The sequence below is a fragment of the Equus przewalskii genome, chromosome 2 (assembly GCF_037783145.1).
Source record: "Equus przewalskii isolate Varuska chromosome 2, EquPr2, whole genome shotgun sequence".
Taxonomy (NCBI): Eukaryota; Metazoa; Chordata; class Mammalia; order Perissodactyla; family Equidae; genus Equus; species Equus przewalskii.
Window position 1 is genome coordinate 39,405,877 of NC_091832.1, and position 25,440 is coordinate 39,431,316.

Below are 25,440 nucleotides of genomic sequence, written 5' to 3' on the forward strand. Positions count from 1 at the left end.
TGCAAATGAAAACAAAATGGAAAACACAGGCAGTCAGCCATTCCTACTATGTTTCTGTTCAAGAACATTAAAATTAAGGGCTAATCCAGAGTAAAATAAATTCTATAATTCTATTGAAAATACTACACACTTTTCTTACATACGTACTTTCAGTTAATTTCAACAGGGGTAACTCTTTTTCACCAGAATGATTCAGTAATTGACTTTTAAACTTCCCATGGTCTCTTCACCAAAGCCTCAGAGCTACGTATCTGTGTGGCCCCTCCATCATGGGTTTGTTTTAATCCATCCATTCTCAGAGCAAGTTGGAGGAGGGGAAGGACGGTTTTCCCTACAGTACCGCCTTGTATGTTTATTCCTCTCAGCATTTAAAAAGGAGATGAAAATACTGCTCTCTTTCACAGTTATCTTGAGTAGTAATTACATGTAACCGTGAAAGAAACCAGTTCTTAATTTCTGCAATTTTTTTGCAAGTCAAATTACTAGGTAAATGCTATTATTTAAGCATTCCAACATTAGAAACCTTCCCTCTTGCTTAGTTTATTTAAACTCTAAAGAGTATTTGTTGCTCTTTCATTTGATTCTTCTCTACATCCTCTCTGTAGTTGGTTTAAATAAATCAATGGCTTGAGGAGATTAACTCAAAGTTTTTGAAAGATTGACTTAGAAATTACGGTTTAAGAACAAGCTATAGTTGAGAAAGATAAAAGGAAAAGCCTATGTAAAAATTCAAACCTGCGCTCATTAAGACATGGATTTATGTACAATTCTAAACACACAGGAGTCACAGAACTCAAAGGCAAAGAACCCATGTGCAAGCTTTGGGCTCAGGATTGTTTCCTGTTCTTTAACCACTGGAACGCATGGCAGACAAACCTCACACATGCAAATAAGGTACACGCATTAGTCACTTCATCTGGGCTTAGACCAACCGAGCTTGACTGTACGCATAGAGAGGTAAGCTTCACAGACAGGTTTATCTGATTACAAACACGTTACAAGCGACACACTCCAAGCAGCCCTTATGGAATTCCACAGAACAACCACTGGTGCAGAACAGGTAAAGCTTCTCCAGGATTTAAGGAAACAAAGTAAGATCACCAAGAAACTACTACCTAGAGCTAAAAAAAAAAAAAAGAAATTGCTTTTAATGGACCTTAAGAAGGAATTCTTTACACAGAAGTGATTCACCAAAAAAAAAAAGTGATAAGCAGGCTTTCCTCAGCAACAAGATATTTTAAATTTTCTTTAAGTATACGAGTGTGAATTGACTGCTGAATCCCATAAGGATTTTCAGAATAACCAGGAGGCAAAAAAGCATATTATACCTTGAAGAAAAAGCGATCCTTGTATGCACTGCCACTTAAAATCAAATCCTCGAAAACAAATACAGGGAAATTTTTTCACTAAAATGCTACAAACTATGTGCTGTTATTTGGCTTACTTAACAAAATAGAAACTCTTTTGCAAAAATTTCTTGAAATATTTTGGCAATTCTTTAGAGACTAACTTCAGAGTCAGCTCATGAGCCCACATATAGATAAATCTGATATACAAAATCAGTTTTTCACCTTTTTAGGAAGAGCAGAGAAACAAAAATGGTATTATTGAACTTGATCACCCACTTTGGCTCTAACTGATCTCTTTCTAAAAAGTTTAGGCCTCAAAACAAAGATTTCCCACAAACAAATATATAACAAAGAACTTACTATTGGTTCCAAAAATGGTTCCCAAGGAGGAATTCAACTCTCCCTTGGGCAGTAATGGCAGCAGAGCTGGAACAAAGACGCACTATTCTGAGGTGGCACTGGGACATCGTTCACGTGCAAACGCAAGCGCTGATACTTTTGCTTAATATCTAATCATACTAATTATAAATGCCTCTTACTCAGGAAGAGTGAGTACAAAACTTTAGAAGCAGTTACCAGTCTTTCTTTTCATGAAGGGATCTTTCTGCCGTGGTCTTTAAGATTCCAGTCAGTGAACAGCAAAGTGCTCGCCACTCAACCAGAAAACAGACCTTCTTCATAAGACCAAAGTGACCAGCCCTCTCCTAGGCCGACTGGGAAAGCGATGGGGACTGATTTTACTTTTACTAGCTTAAGAAATATACATAAGCAGAAGCTTCTTTCTCAGCTTTCACAGCAGCATCTGGCAGTAAGGCCTATTACCCAACAGGAGGGCTTCCTGCAGCAAGGCAAACGCGCGAGTTCTCAACCATCACGCCTCTGAAGACACGTCCGTGAACCTGGCCGTGCTCTCCCCGTTGCACTGCGAAACTGCTGTTTTGGTTTCACCCTCTGCTCTCATCAACTAACACTGGTTTATATGAGCGCTGGAAGTGAGGTGATATATGAACAACTTGCCCTCCAACCCTTCATCCAAACACCCCTACTCGGTCCTGAGCCCAAGGTCACGACACATGAACATGGTCCCGTGGTTCTCATCTTCACTCGTCTCCTTACCTATTCCCACTCACTGAATCCAATATGTCCGGTTCAGGACATTTAGGTTAGTAATAGTGAGTAAATGGATGAGTGAGAAGTAAAACAAACGAAGAAAAATATGCAGACAGAAATCTGAAAATAATAACATTATTTGAATTTAGGTATTATCAACAAATATGGTCTTTCTATTACTTTCTCACTCAGGTTAGGTCCTCGGCAAAGTCCTGGTAAGGACTACCACCCTAGTCACTTTCTTTCAAAAAGTAACTGCTCAAATTTATATCTTTTCTGTGATAATCTTTGGAGTCCGTCCATCTAAGTTATTTTAATGAACTCACTGCCATACCTTTTAGAAAATTCAAAAGAGCTACAGCCATTCAGGAAAGGGCCAGTGAGAGACATAGCAGGAACAGCCTTTGCCCCATAAACCTAGTCCTCACACTGGGAGGTAGAATCGGATCAGGCTAAGAGCACGGAGGACATACTGAAGGCAGACACATCAAAGTCTCAAGTCCACACTGCACTCCTTACTAGCTGTATAACCCAAAAGAAATGACTTAACCTATCTAAGTCTCAATTTCTTTATCAGGAAAAATGGTGTTAATAATACCAGACACCTCTTAGGTAGTTAATGAGGACAAAATGAACAAATACGTAAAGAGATTAGCACAGGCTGATGTATAATAAGCATTCAACAAACATCAGCTATTTATCACTAGTATTACCGTTAGTCAAGATCTTACAATCAAATCTTATGTATGTCCTCCTTCAAAAGCTCTCTCTCCCCATATTATGGGCCGTTAGACTAAACAGGAACACAACTAGCTGGGAATTTCAGTAAGTGCTTTTCTGATACTGAATAAGCAGATAGAATAAAAAGCTGCCGTCGAAACCAGCAAGGTTTCATTAAAACACACTCCAGGAAGGACGAGACCGCCTCTAGGTCCAGCAGTGTTACTCAGCCTCCTCAGCCGCAAAAATGGAGGGAGGGGCTGATGACACCACGTCCAAGGTGCTCCCAGCACTGTCTATAATTTATTAGGTGCTCCTACTTTTATCATTTATTCTCAAATCCTAGTTTTTCCAAATGTAAAATGAAAATAACAACAAACTTCATCCCAATTACCTCTAAACGTTGTAAGAAATAAGTGCTAAAGTACTTTTAAATTGTAAAGCAAATACTCTATAAGATTTTATTAAGGTATTTTTAAACAGCTTCAGATAAACATTGGGCCAAATCAAGTCCTCTGACGAAAGCCATGTAATGTAAAAAGTTGATTATTATAAGGTCAACCTGTGAGGAAAACATTATAAAGATGGGAGGCTGGCTCTGTTGGCTTGTTCTTTAAAATAAGCTAATACTTACAGTTAGTAAGGGTTATAATTTACACTTCCCCTATTAAAAAGTTAATTGAAATGTCAAAAAAATATTCTTCACATCACCTATGCTACAAAAATAACAGCAGTTAGGAACCGTCTTACAGCAACACATGAATTTCTCAACTGGTGTTCAAGTACTAGTTGAACCGAAAAGGGAACGGATACCGATTGCTCACCTTATCCTGTAAGGAAAAGGTCCCAGGAAAACCAGCAAAGAGAAACTTGTTCTTGACTTTCAACTTCCCCAAATTTGCTACAATCAGATTATTTGATCTAGAACTTTCCGGGATAAGGAGAACAGGAGCACCGGCCTCAATATCCAGGAGAACCCGTGAACAGCGCTGGGCTTGATCTCTCACCTGAAAGAGGAGGGAAAATAGACGGTCAGTTAATTCCCTCATTTTACAATCAAATAACCTTAGGTTCCCAAAAGTCTCGTAAATTTATAAATTTAAAACAACTAAAATCACATAAAGTGTATTCTATGCCCAACATGGAGTTAAATTAGAAATCAGTAACAAGAAGATGATGGAAAATCCCAAATATTTGGAAATTAGACTATACACTTCTAAATAACCCGTGGGTCAAAGAAGAAATCACAGGAGAAACGAAAAATATTTTGACCTTAAACAAAAAAGTACATTAAAATTCATAGGATGCACTTAAAACAGTACTTAGAGAAAAATGTTTAGCATTAAATGCTTATTTTACATAAAAGAATAAAGATTTAAAATCAATCATCAAAAGATTCCATCTTAAGAAGCTAGAAAAAGTTAAAGTAAAATAAACCTAAGCAGAAGGAAGAAAATAATAAAGAGCAGAAACTGTTATTTAGAAAATATAAACAAGAGAGAAAAATCAAGTAAACATTTATAGAACACTACACTCAACAACCATAGAAAATACATTCCTTTCAAGTGCACAAGTACTCTTAAGGAGTATACAAAACACATGCCTCAATAAGTTGGTGATTTGAAAATACTGCTGAAACTGATAAACTTCTACCTATATTAATAAAGAAAAAGGGAAGGAAACAAAGATCTCCACTATCAGGAAGGAGTGTGGGACGTTGCTACAGAACCTAGAAATATTAAAAAGATAAGAGAACCTACGAACAACTTCACGCCAACAAACTGACAAATTAGATGAATTCAACAGATTCCTTAAAAAAAAAATGACACAAACTATCTATAGCTAACATCATATTTAATGGTGAAAGAATGTTTTTTCCCCTAAGATAAGAACAAGGCAAGGATATCCACCTCACCACTTCTATCCAACACTGTAGCAGAAGTCCTAGTCCGTGCAAAAAGGCGTATAGGTTGCAAAGGAAAAACCAAAATTCTCATATTCACAGACAACATAATCATCTATGTAAAAAAAACCTTAAGAATCTAAAGGAACTTCCTAGAATAACTGAGTTTAGCAAGATTAGAGGATACGAGCTCAACATGCAATATACAAGAGTTATTTGCATACATTTCTTATACTTTCAATAAACAATTGGGCATTGAAATTTTTAAAAAATTGCTATCATTTACAATAGCATCAAAAATTGGAAATACTTAGACATAAACCTAACAAAATAAGTGTAAGACTCATACAAAACTTTACAAAACATCGTTACAATTGCAAAACATTGCTGAGAGAAAATGAAGACCTAATTAAATGGAGAGATATACCATACTCAAGGATCCAAAGACTCAAAATGCTTACGATGTCAATTCTCCAGATATACAGATTCAGTGCATCCCCAATCAAAATCCTGGCTGACTCTATTGTAGAAACAGACAAGCTGATTCTAAAATTCACATAAAAGAACAAAGGACCTAGAATAGCCAAAACAACCTTGAAAAAGAACAATCTCATAGGAAGAGCTGCACCACCTGACTTCAAGACAGACCACAGAGCAACAGCAATCGGGACAGGGCGGTACTGACACACAACTAAGTGTCGGTCAGGGGAACAGAACAGAGAATGAGGACACACACACACACACACACACACACACATAACGGTCAACTGAGTCTCAACAGAAATGCCAAGATAATTCAACAGGAAAAGAACAGCCTGGAGATAATGATACATACATAAATATATGGGGGAAAAAATCTCAGCCCTCACTTCACAAAATACACAAAAAGCAACTCAAAATGGAAGAGATCTAAAATATATAACTTCTAAAAGAGGACGTAGGAGAAAATTTTCGCCACCTTGTGGTAAGCAAAGATTTCTTTGATAAAACACAGCACCCGATCATAAAAGAAAAAAATTTGACTTCAGCAAAATGAAAAAGTTGTGCTTTTCAAAAAATAGTATTAAGAAAATGAAAAAAGAGTTAGATGAGCCACTGGCTAACCCAATAATGAAAATGTTGGTTGGCAGTATCACCAGCAGAAAAATAATTTATCCCAAATTAATGAGCATGTAGACAGGTGGGCAATCTTGAAAACTTTTTTTAAACATAAAATAAAGCTGGGAATCTATACAGCTCTGTATACTTACAAATGAAAGCAATGCTTTTTTCTTCTTCTCCCCAAAGCCCCCCAGTACATAGTTGTTGTTTTGTTTTTGTTTTTGTTTGGAGGAAGATTAGCCCTGAGCTAACATCTGCTGCCAATCCTCCTCTTTTTGCTGAGGAAGACTGGCCCTGAGCTAATATCCATGCCCATCTTCCTCTACATTATATGTGGGACGCCTGCCACAGCATGGCTTTGGCCAAGTGGTGCCATGTCTGCACCCGGGATCTGAACCGATGAACCTGGGGCCGCCGAGAAGAGGAACGTGCGAACTTAACTGCTGCACCACCAGGCCAGCCCCCCACAGTTGTATATTCTAGTTGTAGGTCCTTCTGCTTGTGCTATGTGGGATGCCGCCTTAGCATGGCCTGATGAGCGGTGTCATGTTGCACCCAGGATCCAAACCGGCAAAACCCCGGGCCGCCGAAGCAGAGCACGCGAACTTAAACACTCGGCCATGAGGCTGGCCCCGAAAACAACTTTTGAAATAGTACTTGAAAAATAAAATTTTTAAAAAGCTACAGACTGGGAAAAAATATTCACAATACTTGCATCAAACAAAGGATTTGTATCGAGAATACACAGAGGAAGAAATAAGGTCAATTCTACACAAACTCTTCTGCAAATAGAAGAGGGAACACTTCCCAATTCATTCTACAAAGCCAATGTTGCCCAGTTACCAAAACCACAAAAGGCATTCTCTTTTTTCAAGAAAAGAAAACTACAAACTAATATCCTTCACAAGTATAGATGTGAAAATCCTTAACAAACCTTGAGCAAATCAAGAAAACTGTAAAAGCATCCAAAGACAATAAGTAAATGAATGGTCAGGACTGTTTTCCAATAAAACTTTCCATGTGTGTGTACACGTGTGTGCAGTCTCCTGGGCCATAGTCTGCCAACCCCTGGAATAAGTGAATGCTTTTCCTCTAAGACTGGAAATCAGGAAAAGATGTCTGCTCTCACGACTTCCATTGTACTGGAGTCTAGTCAGTGCACTAAGGGAAGAAAAAGAAATGAAAGGCATACAGACTAGAAAGGAAAAAGTAAAACTCTATTCAGACAACATGATTATCTATGTAGAAAATCCTAAACAAACTACAAAAAAGGAACTAAAACTAATAAGGGTGTCTAGCAAAGCCGCAGGGTGCAAAGTAGAAAAATCAACTGTATTTCCAGGTACAGTCAACGAAGAACTGGAAATTGAAATTTTAAAAATTAATATTTATAATAGCATCAAAAATATGAAATGTATAGGGATCAATTAAATGAAAGATGTATAAGACTAGTACTCAAAACTGCAAAACACTGCTGAGAGAAACTAAATAAATTTAATTAATTAATGGAGAAATATGCCATACTCAAGAAACATACCTATGGTGCTGTGAGATTGGAAAGATTAATTGCTTTCTCCAGATTCCCTATAATTTGAATATGTTATTTTTAGGTTTTAAAAAAAGACATTCTCTGGAAGATACACAGGAAACCGGTCATATTAGTTGCTCCCAGGAAGAGAACCTGAGAAGGAATTGAGAAGAAGACTTTTCTCAAGCGCCCTTTTTCACTTTGATTCTATACCAAACCAACATATAACATACTCAAAAATTTTTAATCTCCAAAATTGACCTACAGATGCAACATAATTCCAATCAAAATTTTAGCAGGGTTTATTGTATAAACTGACAAACTGATTCTAAAATTCGTATGGAAAAACAAAGAATCTAGAACAGCCAAAATAATCTTGAAAAGACCGTCTCATAACGTTAAGCATATAGTTACCGTATGACTCAACAACTCCTCCCCGAGATATTTACTTAAGAGAAATGAAAACACACATCCACATAGACTTGAATGCAAATGTGCATAGCAGTTTTATTCAAAATAGCCAAAAACTGGAAACTACCCAAATGTCCATCAAGTGGGTGAATGGATAAACAAATCATGTTACATTCAAACAATGGAAAACCACTCAGCAATAAAAAGAAATGCACTGCTGATACTTGCAACAACACAGATGGATCCCAAAAGCATTACACTGCGTGAAAGAAGCCAGGGACAACTCACTACACACTGGATGACTTCGTTTATAGGAAAAAAAAGGCAAAACTATTGTGATAGAAAGCAGACCAATGGCTGCCAGGACGCAGGCATGAGGGCTACGGGACTGCTTGCACAGGGGCGTGAGGAAACTTGTGGGATGATAGAGAAGTTCTAAATCTTGATTGTGGTTGTAGTTACAAGACTGTATACAACTGTTAAAACTCATTGAATTGTACACTGAAAATGGTTAATTTTATTGTAAGTAAATGATACCACAATAAAGCTGACAAAAAGTATCATGTATAATACAATGAAATGTTTCTCATATATGGATTAATGAAAAATATAGATCACAAAACAGTGAGAACAAGACAGATACTTTTCTTATTCATATTTTTTTGTTGATATTTCTTCTACTGTCTACAAAAAAACAGATATTACTTTTTAAAAAGAGAGAAAAATACAGCCTGTATAATATATAAAAGGCTCTTCTTTTTTTGGTGTTAAGTGCATAAGTCAGGAGAATTTACAACACAATAAATACTGTTTTCACTTTCTGTCTGTACATGATTGGCAGTACTGTCTATCACCCCCTGACTACTGCCTGTTTGCTTTGTTTTTAAGTGAATTTCACACTTAAAATTACAAGTTACAAATTAACTCATATTCACTGTAGAAAACTTAGAAGAGAAAGACAAGCAAATGGGAAAAATACAAGCAAATGGAAAAAAACTGCTATCATCCATAATCTCGGCACCACAGATAAACACCGTGACCATTTTGGTGGTTTAGTGTAGGAGTCAAGAGTAGCAGCTCTGATGCCTGACTCCCTGAGACTGAATCCTCGCTCTGGCCACTTACTGGCTTGGTGATCCTGGTTAAGTTGCTAGGTCTCTGTGTCTCACTTTCCTTAACTGTAAAATGGGACTAATAATAAGCCCCTATCTTAAAGAGTTGTTAGAAGGATTAAATGAAACAACACACCTAAAACACCGAGAAGGGAGTACGTGACAGCTATTATTAGCACATCAACACAACATCCTTTTAGTCTTTTTTCCTATACACTTACACACACAACTATTTTTTTTTTTGAGGAAGATTAGCCCTGAGTTAACTACTGCCAATCTTCCTCTTTTTGCTGAGGAAGACTGGCCCTGAGCTAACATCCATGCCCATCTTCCTCCACTTTATACGTGGGATGCCTACCACAGCATGGCTTTTGACAAGTGGTGCCATGTCCGCACCTGGGATCCGAACCGGCGAACCCTGGGCCGCAGAGAAGTGGACCGTGCGCACTTAACCACTGTGCCACCAGGCCGGCCCCCACAACTATATTTTTTAGAGTTCAACATATTAACTTTCAGATTCAAAAATAATAAACTATTACTGGCATACTGTACAGCTCCTACTTTTTTAACATGCCTTAATAGTTACGTGTTAATGGGAAAAGAACAGAATGACGAGTTAACCAGAGCTAAGAGTCCCAGACGACCAGAGAGGAGTGACGGTTTCTTCACCTATTAATGGCAATAGCACACCCACCCCTACTCCTCATCGCGTACCATCATAACTCATGATCTCTCTTTTCCTGTTTCTATCTTCTCACTAAAATACAAGCTCCATGAGGGCAATGACTTTGTCTTTCTTGTTTTCCACTATGTTCCTAGCACACGGCAGACTGTAGGACGCATCATTCCTCAAGGAACATTCACTAAATAGGTGAAGAAATGAACAAACAAGGTTGTTGTAAGGATCCAGTGAGAGAACATACGTGAAAGCACTTTAACATAAACAATTACTAACCGAACGTACAGCACACTTATTTTTGCTATCTCCATTTTCCTCCTACACCTGAGTCAACAGAAGAACAGCAAGAAAATAACTTGCCGATGGTGACACAGCTGACAGCGGCAACACACAGACTCCAGATTCTTGTCCCAAGATTCCTAAATTACATGTCTTAGCTCCACCAAAAATCTGCATTCCTGGTTGCTCAGTGAATAAAGAAATTTAATATAAGAGGCATCAAGTAAAGCAGAAGACACAGGAAAACTGTATCATACTGTGGGCTAAAAAATAAAGGAAACAATTTATATTTGGCCTAATCAAATTAGGTACATGATATTCTAATTTCAAACATCAAGATTAAAAAGAAATTTAAAGTGCTACTGGATTACAGACACTAGAAAATGCAGGAATAAAAATCCAGCTACAAGTCAAAGGTAGACGATACCACCTGCCACCAGTACAATATTAGGAGAAAGGAATTTAAATTCCAAACAAAACAGCCTCTTAATCTTATCAGCAAATAAAAGTAGGTCTTTAGCTCTCTCTATAAATCCGAGTAATTCAAACAGCTAGGATTAAAGATCCTTGAGAAGATTAGCTTTCCTTCAAAGCCTACACATTTAGCACCATTCAAAACAGAAAAACATTCCTTTAACTTTTTGCCTGTCTTAAATAATTTGATAAACCAAAGCTTAAAAGACTTATCTGTTTAATTTCTGCTTACCCTAATTACTCAGAAATGCAGTGTCTCATTTCGTAACCCAAACCCAAAGGGTTCCTCACAATAACACTGTTTAAACATGTAAAAATAATTGTTTTAAACGTACATAACAATTGCAGCAGACAACATTTAGCAAAGTTGTATTAAAGAGTCACAAAAATGTTCACGACTTTGATCAAACAATACTATTTATAGGATTCAACCCTATAAAAATAATTTGAAAAATAAAAACTATGTGCACAGATATTCATGGAAGCATTACTCGTAAGAATAAGAACTGCAGGACCAGCCCACAGCTGAGTGGTTAAGTTTGGGCGCTCCGCTTCGGCAGCCCAGGGTTTCGCTGGTTCGGGTCCTGGGCACAGACATGGCACCGCTCATTAGGCCATGCTGAGGCAGCATCCCACATGCCACAACTAGAAGGACCTACAACTAGAATATACAACTATGTACTGGGGGGCTTTGGGGAGAAGAAGAAGAAGAATAAAATAAAGTAAAAATAAAACACTGACAACAGATGTTAGCTCAGGTACCAATCTTTAAAGAAAAAAAAAGAATGCAAACTGGAAGCAATTCAAATGTTAAAAAATAAGGAAATGATTAAGTAAACTAACATGATGGATTATACAGTTATTAAATAGGATAGTTAAGAAAAATGCAAAGCAAGATGGAAAAAGATTATGAAAAGAAACTGGATTCCAAAAGTGTATGCATAAAATTAACACACTTCACATACTTCACTCTATGGACTGTATGATTTTCCTCAATTAAAAGTTTTTCTAAAAAGCCTATGTAGGCCATAAACGGAATACCGTTTTACACTCAGTAATTGGCCCAAAATGAAAAGGTTGACAATACAAGTGTTGGTAAGGATCAGAATTAAAAGGAATTCTTACACATGCTGATGGGAGCGTGCCATTGAGACAGCCATTTTCGAGAACAGTCTTACACTCTTATAAAGACAAACATGTTCATACCCTAAGGCCCAGTAACTCCACTCCTAAGTATCAGAGAAGCTCTGACACATGTGCATTCGGAGATGCGGTACACAGCACTAGGACACTGTAAACAACCCGAAGCTTCAACAGGAGAATGGGTAAGTCATCCGTGTCAGACACAACGAAATACGACAGTGAAAATGAAGGAAGTGCAATCAGATGTAACAACACGAAAGAATACTAACACACTAAGTGACCGAAAAAAGGTCACAGAACATTAAATACAGTTTAATACCATTTTTATAAAGATCAAAACAAGGAAAACAAAAGATAACATAGAGAAACTTTTTTTTTTTAAGGGACTAGGAGACCCGAAAATCAGGACAGTGGTTTCCTGTGGAGTTGACAGGGGAATGAGGGAGGGAAGGAACACAGGCAGCATCTTTGTAATGTTTTAATTTTTATTTTGGTGCTGGGTTCATGGATGTAAATTTATTATCATACTTGGTAACTTTAGAAATTTGATACATGCTACAACTTATATACATGCTATAAATTTTATTTATTTATTTTTTTTGCTGAGGAAGATTTGCCTTGAGCTAACAACATCTGTTGCCAATCTTCCTCTTTTTTTTTTTTATGTGAGCCACCACCACAGCATGACCACTGATAGATGAGTGGTGTGGTTCCACGTCCAGGAACCAAACCAGGGCTGCCAAAGCGGAGCAAGCCAAACTTTAACCACTAGGCCATCAGGGCTGGCCCCCAGATATTCTTTTATATGTGTCAAATACCAAATTTTTTTTTAAGTCTCTAAAGAGAGGAAAAAAAGGTTACATACTCCATGATTGTAACCATGGAAACATGTATAGGAAAAAAATAAATTAAAACATACCTATGGTGCTAGGAGATCAGTAAGATTAATTCTTTTTTCCAGATTCCCTATAATTTGATCACACTATTTTTATATTTTAAAAAAAAATACATTCTCTGGAAGATACACAGGAAACCAGTCACATTGGTTGCTTCCAGGAAGAGAATCTGAGAAGTAATTGAGAAGACTTCCCCTCATATGCCCTTTTTCACTTTGATTCCATACCAAATCAATACACAACATACTCAAAATTTAATTTAAATTAAAACATAAAATTTTTAGAGGTGCCACTATAAAGCAGTATCTATCTATTCCTTAAATTATAATCTTTTACCCAATAAAGTTTAAAAATAAATAAATAAGTTTTCCAAATAACTACATCATCATTTTCTGTGGTTCCCAAACTGCGTGCCAAGACATCACAGGACACGGGCTTGGAGTCACAGGTGAGCTGCCAGCCTGGACATTTTACGTTTTTGAGGGAAACACATCATCTGTCGGACACTGGACAAACTACTAGCTTGAGGTAGTTCGCATTCACTGTTAAATCACGCTGCATTCCTTTCAAGGATATCACATCATTGCAAAGCTACGTCTCAAGCAGCCACTACAATAAAGAGCAAGTACCATAAGAAAATAAATGTGGAACTGGAAATGAGGGTCGTGACATCCAGCCTGACTCCAAGTTTGAGAAGTTGTGCAGTGCCCAAGAGGCACATACATCCTACTAGTAAGTAACTGTAGCTATTGGAGAATGAAATAAAAATATTATGCATTTATGTGGTATGTTTTGAAACAGCTACTAAGTTGTTAGGACATACATATTTAAGTTGCTTAGACTTAATTATTCTGTAAATGGAAAGGCCATTAGGTGTTTCTTTTGGCCTAGGATGTGCCACGGAAAAACTTTCCAAGACATTAAGGCAGCCACGAACTAGAAGTCTGGGGACTTCTAATCTATTTGGGAAAACCCTCCCTGTAGAATAGACACGTTCCTCAGGACCACTCTCCAAGAGAAGCAGCCCCACTAAAGTCCTTGAAGGGCCCAGGAGTCTCAAGTGTTACCCATAAATTTCATTTATCTTTCTTAGAGAAAGCTAAAGCTAAACTCTAAAGGTAAACAGGATATAACGAATAAGGAATATGAGCTCTTCAATTACAGCAAGATTTCCGTAGATGATCAGCCACATGGAGGACATTAATGAGCATAAAATTACCTAATTATCTTTACTCTTTTCAGTGAAATTTTCCAATTTAGCTCTAGAGGCTTAAAAGTTCCATCATCAGTCAAACTGGAAAAGCAACTTGGACCAACGAGACGACCTACCGTCTGCCCCTCAATAGCAGCTCGCTGGCGCCCTAGGACATCTTGCAGCTGGGTGAAATGCTGAATGAAGGCCACCACCTCGGCCTGGAAGCGCTGAGTGTGCACGTACTGCACGGAGGCCATCTGCAGGCTCACTCGGATGTCGTGCTCTCTCCGGAGCAGAGGGTCAGGCCGCCCATATCTAGGAGTAAGACGTCAGCAAGATACAGGTTAGTATTTGCAGGAAAACAAGCTACTATTTGCAGAGAACTTGGGTTGATTTAGGGGTTTCCCTAAAAAACAGCTACAACTACTATAATAGAAATCCGCAATCAGGTTTTACACAGCAAACTCCAGTAATTACTCCCTTTCTAAGGTTCAGCGACGTGTTGAGGACATTAAATAAGTCTGGTGTGACAGCCAGGGCTATAAACAGGTGGCAGCTTTGGGCACTAAACTCACTCTTGACTCCAGAACTCACTCAAAAGCCACCTGTGGTTCACACCTTCCACCTGGGCCTCTTTCTCCCTGCCTTTAAGGAAAAGTGACTACTCCTGCTGTCTCTGTTCTGGTAAGGATTGTGACAATACGGGCTTGAAAGATAATAAAAATAAGGCCATGAAACAACTGGTAAAGAAAATCAGGCAACAGAACCAATGTTTCTGGGGAAATTTGTCTTCTGGGTGCAAACAGAAGTCTTCGTTTTACTTCATTGAAATGGAGGCCAGGGGCCGGCCCCGTGGCCGAGTGGTTAAGTTCCCGCGCTCCGCTTCAGCAGCCCAGAGTTTCACCAGTTTGGATCCTGGGCGTGGACGTGGCACCGCTCATCAGGCCATGTTGAGGCAGCATCCCACATGCCACAACTAGAAGGACCCACAACTAAAAAAATATACAACTGTATAATGGGGGGATTTGGGGCGAAAAGGCAGGAAAAAAAAAGAAAATTGGCAACAGTTGTTAGCTCAGCTGCCAATCTTTAACAAAAAAAAAAAGAAATGTAGGCCAAAGAGTTTCAGCATCTACAACCAAAGATAAATTACAAAACGTTCACTATGGTTTTGAATTTAATGGAACATGGTATCACAATAATAAATTAGTATACAGGACATAGTCACTGGGGAAAGGCACTCACAATTGCTGAGCACTTATTTAGAGCCAGGCAGAGTTAAGAGGTTTTTTTTTTTGAGGAAGATCAGCCCTGAGCTAACATCTGCTGCCAATCCTCCTCTTTTTGCTGAGGAAGACTGGCCCTAACATCTGTGCCCATCTTCCTCCACTTTATACGTGGGACGCCTACCACAGCATGGCTTGCCAAGTGGTGCCATGTCCGCACCCAGGATCCGAACCAGAGAACCCTGGGCCACCAAGAAGGGGAACATTCGAACTTAACTGCTGCACCACCAGGCTGGCCCCGAGTTAACAGTTTTATATTAGTTATGTTTATATTCTATATTTATTATAGAACCATGCTACCATGGTAGGTAATAATATAAACAAATCAATCTAAATTCTCAGTAGAGTATGAGATACTCCTCCTGAAAATAAAAGAAGTCCTAGACAGCTTTAGAACAGTTTTCCTCAACTCTGGTTGAACATTAGAGTCACTTTGAAACATTAAAAAAAGGGACTGAGGGGCCAGCCAGTGGCGCAGCAGTTAAGTTCACATATTCCACTTTGGTAGCCCAGGGTTTGCCAGTTCAGATCATGGGTGTGGACCTACACACCACTTATCAAGCCATGCTGTGGTAGGTGTCCCACATATAAAGTAGAAGAAGATGGGCACAGATGTTAGCTCAGGGCCAGTCTTCCTCAGCACAAAGAGAAGGATGGGTGGCAGATGTTACCTTAGGGCTAATCTTCCTCAAGAAAAAAAAAAAAGAAGAAGAAAAAAGACTGAGTGCTATCCTAGACCACAATATTTGGGGACAGAGCTATATATCTACATTTTCTAACAGCTCCCAAAAAGGATGAAAACTACCATTTTAAACATTCTGCCTTCTGAGAAAACCATCCTTTAATAATTAGATAGGGCTAAAGATGACTTCTAAAATCTAAAATTGATAAGATTCAATATAGATTGTGTTTACACAGAAAAAAAATACATAATGTAATTTATCACCCATATCTTCAATAACCTTCTCAGGCTGAAATCATTCCAGAACTTTCAGAGCGAGATGGGAACTGATCCCACTTAGTCCTCTCAATATTTAGGTAGAAAACTGATGCACGGCGATGCAGTGACTTGCCTAAGGTCACAGAGCAAGTTAGTGCAAAGCCAGCACGAGAGCTCAGGCCCTTCAATAAGCAGAACTATCTGAGTCCTACCCCACCTGTTTGTGAAGCCTGAGAGCCCACTTCAGTGCAGATAGATCCATTTAATATAAATCAGGATTCCCCACAACTAGGTCATTTTGACTCTACATAAGAAGGTAAAATTTTTAAAAACTTTTCTTCCTTGTTTAGCCAACCAGAATTTGAAACAGTAAGTAATTATAACAAAATGTTAAGTGAGAAAGGATGGGTATTTTTACTTAAAAGTCTGGAAGATGAGAGCCTCCTCCCCGCTGGTAGTGAAGCGCTCCCTGTAGAGCTCTCCGTGGGCCGTGAGGTCACTGAGGGACAGGCTCCCGAGACTCCCCTCCAAGGCCAGGTCCCCCTCTGGGAAGGCGAAAATTAGAACACGTCATGCATCTTTTTTTGTCATACACCTTCAATACGTCCAGAACAAAAACTGATACACACATGCCTCAGAATTTTCACTATTAAACTAAATGTCAAAAGCAAAAGCAAAAAAAACCAATTTTTTTGGGTGTATTCTAATACACCCAGAAAAAATATTTTATGCAGTATTCAAACTGTCTCAGTGAAGAAGTCCAAAGGGAACTGACATAACACAGCGACATCACACTTGAACATTTACAAGGGGAAAGGAATTAAACTGAACGCATACACAAATTAAAGGATAAGACCTTTAATGAGATTAGACCACTAATTAGAATTAGTGAATTAGCATAAGGTCGCTTAATTGTACTATGGATAAAAGAATAAAGGAGAGAGTATCAGAGATATGTCAGGTATTAAGCAACATTAAGTGGATTCTGGTATGATTTAATAAAAAAAGCAAAATTAGGGCTGGCCCCGTGGCAGAGCGGTCAATTTCATGCGCTCCGCTGCAGGCGGCCCAGTGTTTCGTTGGTTCGAATCCTGGGCGTGGACATGGCACTGCTCATCAAACCATGCTGAGGCAGCGTCCCACATGCCACAACTAGAAGGACCCAGAACGAAGAATATACAACTATGTACCAGGGGGCTCTGGGGAGAAAAAGGAATTTAAAAAAAAAATCTTTAATAATAAAAAAAAAAGCAAAACTAATGAGATAGACACTGGAGGCATAGATTTGAAACTAGTCTGATATTACAAGAGTGGAGCCCCTGGAAGGTGGGAAGAACAAAGAAGGAACGTTGAAACACATGCACTTGGATGTGACCGTCTAATGAATCATTCTTAACATGGTGTAGATATTGAACGGGACATTCTGAACTGCTGCTTCGTAAAACAAACTTTATCAGCATAATCAGCATAACAAAGCAATGACTCAGGTGGCTGTGTTTGGCCTGCTAGTTCTGCTCTCAATGAATCAAAGACACATACTTATTTGGGGCTCAATGTCCTCGAACAAAAATACCCAAGTTCCCCCCAATTGTAAAGACCTATCTCTTCTAGGAAGCGTTTATAAATTAATTTACACCAGGCAGGCAATTTCAATTTCAGTTTACTCCTTCCTCCAAAAGCTATTCTTGTTTCACTAGAGTCCACATTTGAGCTTTGTGATCTTTATTTCATTACCAGTTGCTTAAGGAAGGAACAGCGTTTTATTGCCACTTTGTAATTATTAATAATGCCCCCTTTCACCTTCAAAAACATTCCAATTTGGAGAAAGAAATTATATAGTCACGACAGACAATTTGTTTAAAAACAAAGATCGATGCAAGGGTCCCCTCCCAACCTCCAGAATCGCATTCCTGGGATACGGAGGGAGTCGTGCCAGGCACCTGCATTTTTACAAGTCATCCCGGTATTCTGATCCATAAGCCAGGATTTGGGAACCAGCACCACGAAATCACGGCCAGGCCAGTAACTGAACCAAGTCACTGATCCACACCCTACTTAGCATGTGACGACAAAGATCGGTGAGGAAGGCGTTCAAATTCTTACCAGATTTTGCACGTTTGATTTTTCCCCACTTACCGATCATTTCCAGGTGTGCCACTAATTTGGACACATTCGCTTTAGCAAGTTCACTGGTGGTCTTATTGAGCACGAGAGAGAGTGAATGAACCTAAGAACACAGGAGACAAAGCAAGGCAAACATTACTGCGGGGGAGCTGTCTTCCAGGCAGACGGCAGAACAAAATCGAGGAAGATTCAGACAGGCTTAGGACATTTGCAGGCAAGGCTTTTACTGATGCCAATTTCATTTCAGCTTGTCTTAGCCAGTCAGACCAGAACTTGAGAGGGCTGATAAGAAAGGAACGCAACCGGGCAATTAAAAACCCAGGTTCTGGGGCCGGCCTGGTGGTGCAGCCATTAACTGCACACGTTCCACTTTGCTGGCCCAGGGTTCACTGGTTCGGATCCCGGGTGCGGACAAGGCACTACTTGGCAAGCCATGCTGTGGTAGGCGTCCCACGTATAAAGTGGAGGAAGATGGGCAAGGATGTTAGCTCAGGGCCAGTCTTCCTCAGCAAAAAGAGGAGGATTGAAAGCAGATGTTAGCTCAGGGCTAATCTTCCTCAAAAAAAAAAAGAAAGAAAAAGAAAAAACTCCAGGTTCTGTGGAGCCTTCTCTGTGGTTACCTTGTCTAGTCTCTCTCAGTGAAATGATTTACAGTATGAAACAATTCTTCTCATTTTTGCAATCATCTTTAATATTACACTACAGAGTGATTAAGTCAAGTCCACTCCAAGAAATTTGTCAAAGAAAAATGATAAATATGATTAATATTAATGTGTTCAGACAAATATTTAATAGAAGCCCCTGTTGACCAACTGAGACTTTACCTAGGAACCATAATCAAAGATTTCTTTTTCCCAAGAGACAACTATAAATAGAAGAAAACCAAAATCCCCTGTCTTGAGAACAGCATTATTTGTAACAAATAAATCCAGTACTGTCATACTGTCATTTTAAGCACTAAAAGGACTATACGTCTAGGATTTGTTGAGGCAGGGACCTGAGTGCCATTACTGGGGATAAGGCATTGGTTGAAGTCAAGGAAGGAGAGAGAAGGCGGAGAGCAGATCAAACCTCAATTCCCACTCACTGCTTCCGAACGGCAGTGGCTGTGCCTTTATCTTTAACGCCTGCCACAAAGGAGGCGAGAGGCAGATGGCCGATGAATGAATGATTAGCAGGAAAAAAGACAGGACAAGAAAGAAAGAAAATAATACGGGGAAAGGAAGAAGGAAAAACATTTTTAGAGGAAGGCAGAGAAAAAAGGAGGGTATGATTATAGATGGAGCAGTCCCCTTGGGGCCACTCAGTGCCACAGAGGTTCTGCCGCTCAGAGACACAGAGGAGTAAGCTTCTTGACATAGACCACAGAAGAGAACAAAATTAACAAGAAGGGGGCAAATAAAAAAACCTCTAGTCACTAACTCACCAAAATAACATACGCTGGGTCTAAAAATGCTTTGTTTGGAGGAATCTGGCTATCATCACTTGAACCCACTCTCAACATGAATCTCAGCAACACCAAGTGGGACAACCAGATGCTGTATACACCTCCTGGCATAAGGCAACAGGGCACGCTCAGCACCACCTACCAAGTGTTCTTACCAAACATGATCAAGTCTCTAGAACTAACTTCCATTTCTAAAATTAGAAGTTAAAAGAAGAAGTCAAATGGCACCACAGGGAAACAAGCTGACAAATCCAGAAATGTGGGACACTCTACAGGACACTAACCCAGTTCCCATAAGCCAATTGCATGGGGCGGGGTGGGGGTGGGGTGCGGTTTACTTTAATTTTCAGAGACTTAAGACACATAACAGTAAATGTAACGTGTGAACCTTATCTGGATCCCCATTCAAAAGATTCAAATGGAATTTTATGTAATTCTCCTCATTTTGTGGATGAGGAAACTACAGCTCAGAAAAGCAAAGTATCCCATCCAACTGCAGAGATCAAAGGAAAGATGTGAAGTTTCTTAGACCACTCATTCCTTTATAATCCGGCAGTAAAAGGGCATTTTTGAGACAATCAGGAAAATCTCATTATGAATTAGTGAGTAGTACAAAATGCCAAGGAATTCTTGTTAATCTAGTTAAAGGTGACAATGTATTGTGGTTATGTAAGAAAATGTCCCTAATTTTTAGAAATGAATACTCAAGTATGTACAGGTGAAACGATATATCTGGCCTTTGCTTTAAAATACTTCAGCAAAGAGAAAAAAGAATAGATAAAGTAAACGCGATGACTCTCACAGGATTGGGTATACGGGGGTTCATTACACTATTCTATTTGTGATACATCTGAAATTTTTCACAATAAAAATGCTTTCAAAAATTCTTATTTTAAAAAAGTATACTGTTGACGGGCATTTATCTCGTCCTGTCCTCTTGTGAAGCCAGCTTCATCTGTCCACGCAGAGCCCCCTGGAGTACTCCACATCCAACACCAATGGGTTCCTGGGGCACCACATTACAGGCTCCACAAGAACATAGGCACAAACACATCAAGTGCAAAAGAATGACTGAAGCCTCTCCAGCACCATCCACCTCGCTACACAAGGTGCCAGGGGCCTCAGAGTACCACGCAGGCGTCCACTCACGGACACGGAGCAGGAGAGGAAACGTGGTTCGTGCCCAGCCCTCCTCCATTTCTAGAGCAGCGGAGCCTACTGCCAGCCGAGCAAATAAGAGAATGGCAGCTGGCTAAAACAGGACTCTCCTCCCCGACTTCTCACCAGCAGCAAGTGCAAGCGCACACATGCTGAGACGTGTGGGTGAAGAACTGCATCCTGGGGGCACACCAACACAGTCAGCCCCTCGGGGGCCCTGGGCTCCGGGGCGGTGCTAGTCACGTAGGCCCACGTGCCCCCAAGTGCGCAATTTAACTGCTTACACATCTTACTGTTCTATCACACAGAGCAGAACGGCCTTAAAGTCAAGTGCTGTGTTTTTTAAGTGTTTTTTAACCCTTTACAATAAGAGTACCAAGGACACGTTGTGAGTATGGTAAAAACAATACCAGCTCAGGAACACTTACTGTAGGCCGGGCACTGCGCAAAGGGCCTTACCTATGTTACCTCACGGAGTCCTCGCAACCTGATGGCCTAAGCACCATTTAACACCTCAGGTTATCGAGGAAAAACCTGAGGGAGAAAGAGGTTAAGTAATGTGCCCACGGCCACAGAGCTACAAGGTTACAACAAAAGTGTCAGGATTCAAACCCGGGCAGTCTGCTGTTTAAGCCTTCGTTCTTAACGGCTGCACTGTTCCGTCAATAAAAGCCAACCATGTTCCGAGTGCGGAGATGATGATAAAGCGCACGTTGTAAAGTAGCTACTAGGTACTGAACACTTAGCAACGTGCTTAACACGCCTCACCTCATTTCACTATCTTCATCAGAGATGGAGGATGAGGAAACTGAGGCTCAGAGAAGCTAAGTAATTCCATTGAATTATACAGCCCAAAGGATGAAGAAGTTAGCTACTTAAAACCTTTTCCCTGCCTCCAGATGGAATTTGCACTAAAACCTTCTCTAAATTATTAATGTCCACCCTTTTGTAACATCCAAAGACTATCCAGCTCCCCTGCCAATGAGATCTATTTTCGAGAGCAAATGTACAATGATAGCATTTTATAAACAAACGCAAATTCATTCTTATGACTTAAAGAAGCCAAAGGCAACTGATACCTTGAGGTCCAGCTTCGTGTTAACTGGCTCCTGCAGTTCAGACTCTGCTACAGCATCTGAGGCTGACTTCGCGTTCTGCAGAATGTCCTCGGGCGGCGCCTTCATCGCATGGTTGTCTGCAGTGGAGCCAATTCCAAAAAAATCTAGGATCACGACCCAGGTCTGCAGTGTGATCAGCACATCCAAGCAGTTAAAGTCAACATCAACGCTCCGGTTAACTCGATTATAACCAGAAGAAAATTCTGGATGTTTCTTATCCACCAAGAATATATTGATATGGACCAAGGAATCATCAAATTTACTCTTTCCAGTAAGTATCTTGGGCTCATCTACCGTCGGAGAAGGAGGTGGGGTCAAGGGGTAGTCCTTGTCTTGGACTTCCTTCTGCTTCCTCCGGGACGCCGAGGTGGGTCTCTGATACAGCTGGAAGACATTAGGAGCTTCTTCCATGTGGGAAGGGAGGGAACGCGGCATGTCAGGGTACTCCACGTTGGACACTGAAGGGCAAGACTGAGAAAGATACTCTTTCTGTGCCAAACTAGACGGCTTAGGGGCTCCCCGAGACACCATCAGGTTCTTATACTTGGAATCTGGATTTTTCTCCAACAAGTCTTCCATGAGCAGAGAGCGCAGGGCAATCTGAATGGATAAAGTCTGAGGATGGTCTTTATTGAATTCCACCTCAAAATCCTGAAACTTTAAGCTCACAAGACCCTGGGCCCCCAAAGTCAGATCTCCACTTAGCTGAACTTGAAGCTCTGATATACAAAAGTTGGCTTGAATCTGGGTAAAGGATCTGACCTCCTTCAGAGACAAGGACTTTTGAGAAGAGTTAGAAAGGCTGGAGTGGCTGAACAATCCGTTCTCCTTCCTTTCAATGGAAGGTTCTCCACAGGTGCTGAGGGTGGGCAGGGGAGAACTGGGGCAAGGCGAGGAGGCAGCACTGACTGGAAATTTACTCAGGTCTTCACTATACACGAGATTGTCCAGCGTCTGTAAAACCTGCTCATATACATGCTTTGCTAACACTACCTGCATTCAAAGAGAAAAATCCAGTTATTCTGCCACAATTATTGACTGCACTCAGATACACCGCCCACAAAATTTCCAAAGCTGATTTTCATGGATTTCCCCAAGAGGTTATCAATTAGTTGATAGCAAGGACTGTCTCTTTGGTTTCTTTTTGGTTGTTTTTTTTTTTAGGAAGATTAGCCCTGAGCTAACATCTGTGCCCATCTTCCTCTATTTTGTATGTGGGATGCCGCCACAGCACGGCCTGATGAGGAGTGCGTAGGTCTGCGCCTGGGATCCAAACCAGCGAACCTCAGGCTGCTGAAGCAAAGTGTACAAACTTAACTGGTGTGCCACCAGGCAGGCCCCTCCTTGGTTTCTTTTCTGTCCTTCTCTCTCTCTGACCTATGTCTATTCATGAGGCCTTCCCCTGTCGCTCGCAGAATAATCTACACACAACAAATGTTCAGTGAGTGCTACTGATTGTAGTAGGCCTGAATCAGCAAAATCACTCTTTCTGACCCCACAAAAACAACTGCAGACATTGAAGGGAATACTGCTGAAAGTCTAAGATGCTTATGCCGTAGGATTGAGAAACAAGACTCAGGGTTCTAAAACTCGCTGATCATCACCTAGTGTAATAACCTATGTTTAGTACACCAAAACAAACAGATAGTACTTTTTAATGATAATAATGACGAGCCATGATTACTTATCTTTCCTTCCTCCTTTATTTTATTTTCAATTACAATTTCTTATTAAAAATATTTTCAGGCATGTTTTTTACTTATGTAAGGGCAGTTTTTTTTTTGGTGAGAATGATTCACTCTGAGCTAACATCTGTTGCCCATCTTCCTCTTTTTCGCTTGAGGAAGATTAGCCCTGAGCTAACATCTGTGCCAGTCTTCCTCTGTTTGTGTGTGGGTCACCACCACAGCATGGCTTGAAGAGTGGTGTAGGTCTGAGCCCAGGATCCGAACCTGCGAACCTGGACTGCCAAAGCAGAGCACACCAGACTCAACCATTAAGCAACAGGGCCGGCCCATAAGGGCAATTTCTTAACAGATGAATCCAAACAGATACAGAAACAAAAGAATTAGAAAGTGATCAGGGCCAGCCTGGTGGTGTACTGGTTAAGTTCGCACGTTCTGCTTCGGTGGCCCAGGGTTCGCTGGTTTGGATCCCAGGTGTGGGCACGGCACCACTTGACAAGCCATGGTGTGGTAGGCATCCCACATACAAAGTAGAGGAAGATGGGCACAGATGTTAGCTCAGGGCCAGTCTTCCTCAGCAAAAAGAGGAGGATTGGCAGCAGATGTTAGCTCAGGGCTAATCTTCCTCAAAAAAAAAAGGAAAGAAAAAAAGAAAGTGATCATTTTGTAACTCCCAATTAAAAAATTTATCCCATCACAGTTCATCAGTGGAATAAATGCTTATAGGAATGACTGACAGGGAATTTTCCAATGGAGGTATCAGGGTCTTGCCACCTAACACATACTCACCTCACACACAAGAAATCCCTATCCTTGCCCATTAAATTTCAAAGAGGGCAAGACTAATTCTCCCTTGAAAGGATCTGTCAACAGCTCAGATAATCGGATTGTTTTACAGGCTGGGCCAACTATGTCAAAAGCACGACAAGAACTATATCCTCCTGGGAACGAGAGAGTGACTGCTAAGCAGTAACTTTCCTCATTTCTGATGGTGATGGAATTACGGATTTGCCTTCTTCCTCTGTATAACGCACAGCTCCTCCACATAAAAAAGACGGACAAGACTGCTTCCCCAGTGACACAAGCACGCAGTAAAAGGATTCCATGTTTACCAGAACAAGTCATCAGCAGTAATATGCATTAATGCTATCTCTTTGAATTCATATATTTTCCTAACATTTTATATTTATAAACACAGAACATATTTATATAATATAAGTGTAAAGTAAATACACGACTTCAACTGTCCTGACGTGAAAATCAATAAATAAGGTGTTTACCTGAACAGGATTGACGAACTTTCCTTCGATCTTCATGATGCTAGAAGTTCCCAGGTCATCTGGACTGAGGGAGAAAGTCAATTCAGATTCTCTCTCTATAGGGATCTTCTCCAGTTTAAACTGAATGGTGGTGTTATTCAGGATGTGAAAAGCTGGCATAAAAAGAGGAAACGACAGACTAGAAAACTCACATTTACTGCGTTATTGTTGATTAAGTGTAGGATACATAAAATAGAGCCCATGAGTTACTCTTAATTAACCTGGTACCTGATTGAGGACAAATTTTGATGACCATCCCAAGACCAAAACTCACAGCAAGCGGAGGTACAAGACAAATTTATATACACAAAGAAAGAGTATTTTCATGACATGCTCCATTTGGTGGCTTCAAACTATGACGTGGGGATCATTAATCCAGGCAGGGCTATGTTAAGCTTCTCTTAGGCTCCCAGGCTGCTGTTTTCCAAACCAAATGGCTCATCCTTACCCAGCTTTCAGATAC

General features: G+C 40.1%; 1 protein-coding gene across 14 annotated transcripts in view; it reads right to left on the reverse strand.

Annotated features, from left to right (window-relative positions):
• The window catches only part of VPS13D (vacuolar protein sorting 13 homolog D), a 244,880-nt gene that overhangs the window by 185,234 nt on the left and 34,206 nt on the right, over positions 1–25,440 (reverse strand). For all 14 annotated transcript variants that reach the window (XR_011535561.1, XR_011535551.1, XR_011535547.1 and 11 more), the window contains 6 exons: positions 24,939–25,090; positions 21,935–22,966; positions 18,263–18,353; positions 16,545–16,671; positions 14,035–14,215; positions 4,004–4,186 (listed from right to left, as the gene is read on the reverse strand). Coding sequence is in view for 10 of the 14 variants with exons in the window: in XM_070603023.1 (XP_070459124.1) it covers positions 4,004–4,186; positions 14,035–14,215; positions 16,545–16,671; positions 18,263–18,353; positions 21,935–22,966; positions 24,939–25,090 (1,766 nt within the window). In the remaining 4 variants the exon portion in view is untranslated. The remainder of the gene's footprint in view (positions 1–4,003; positions 4,187–14,034; positions 14,216–16,544; positions 16,672–18,262; positions 18,354–21,934; positions 22,967–24,938; positions 25,091–25,440) is intronic.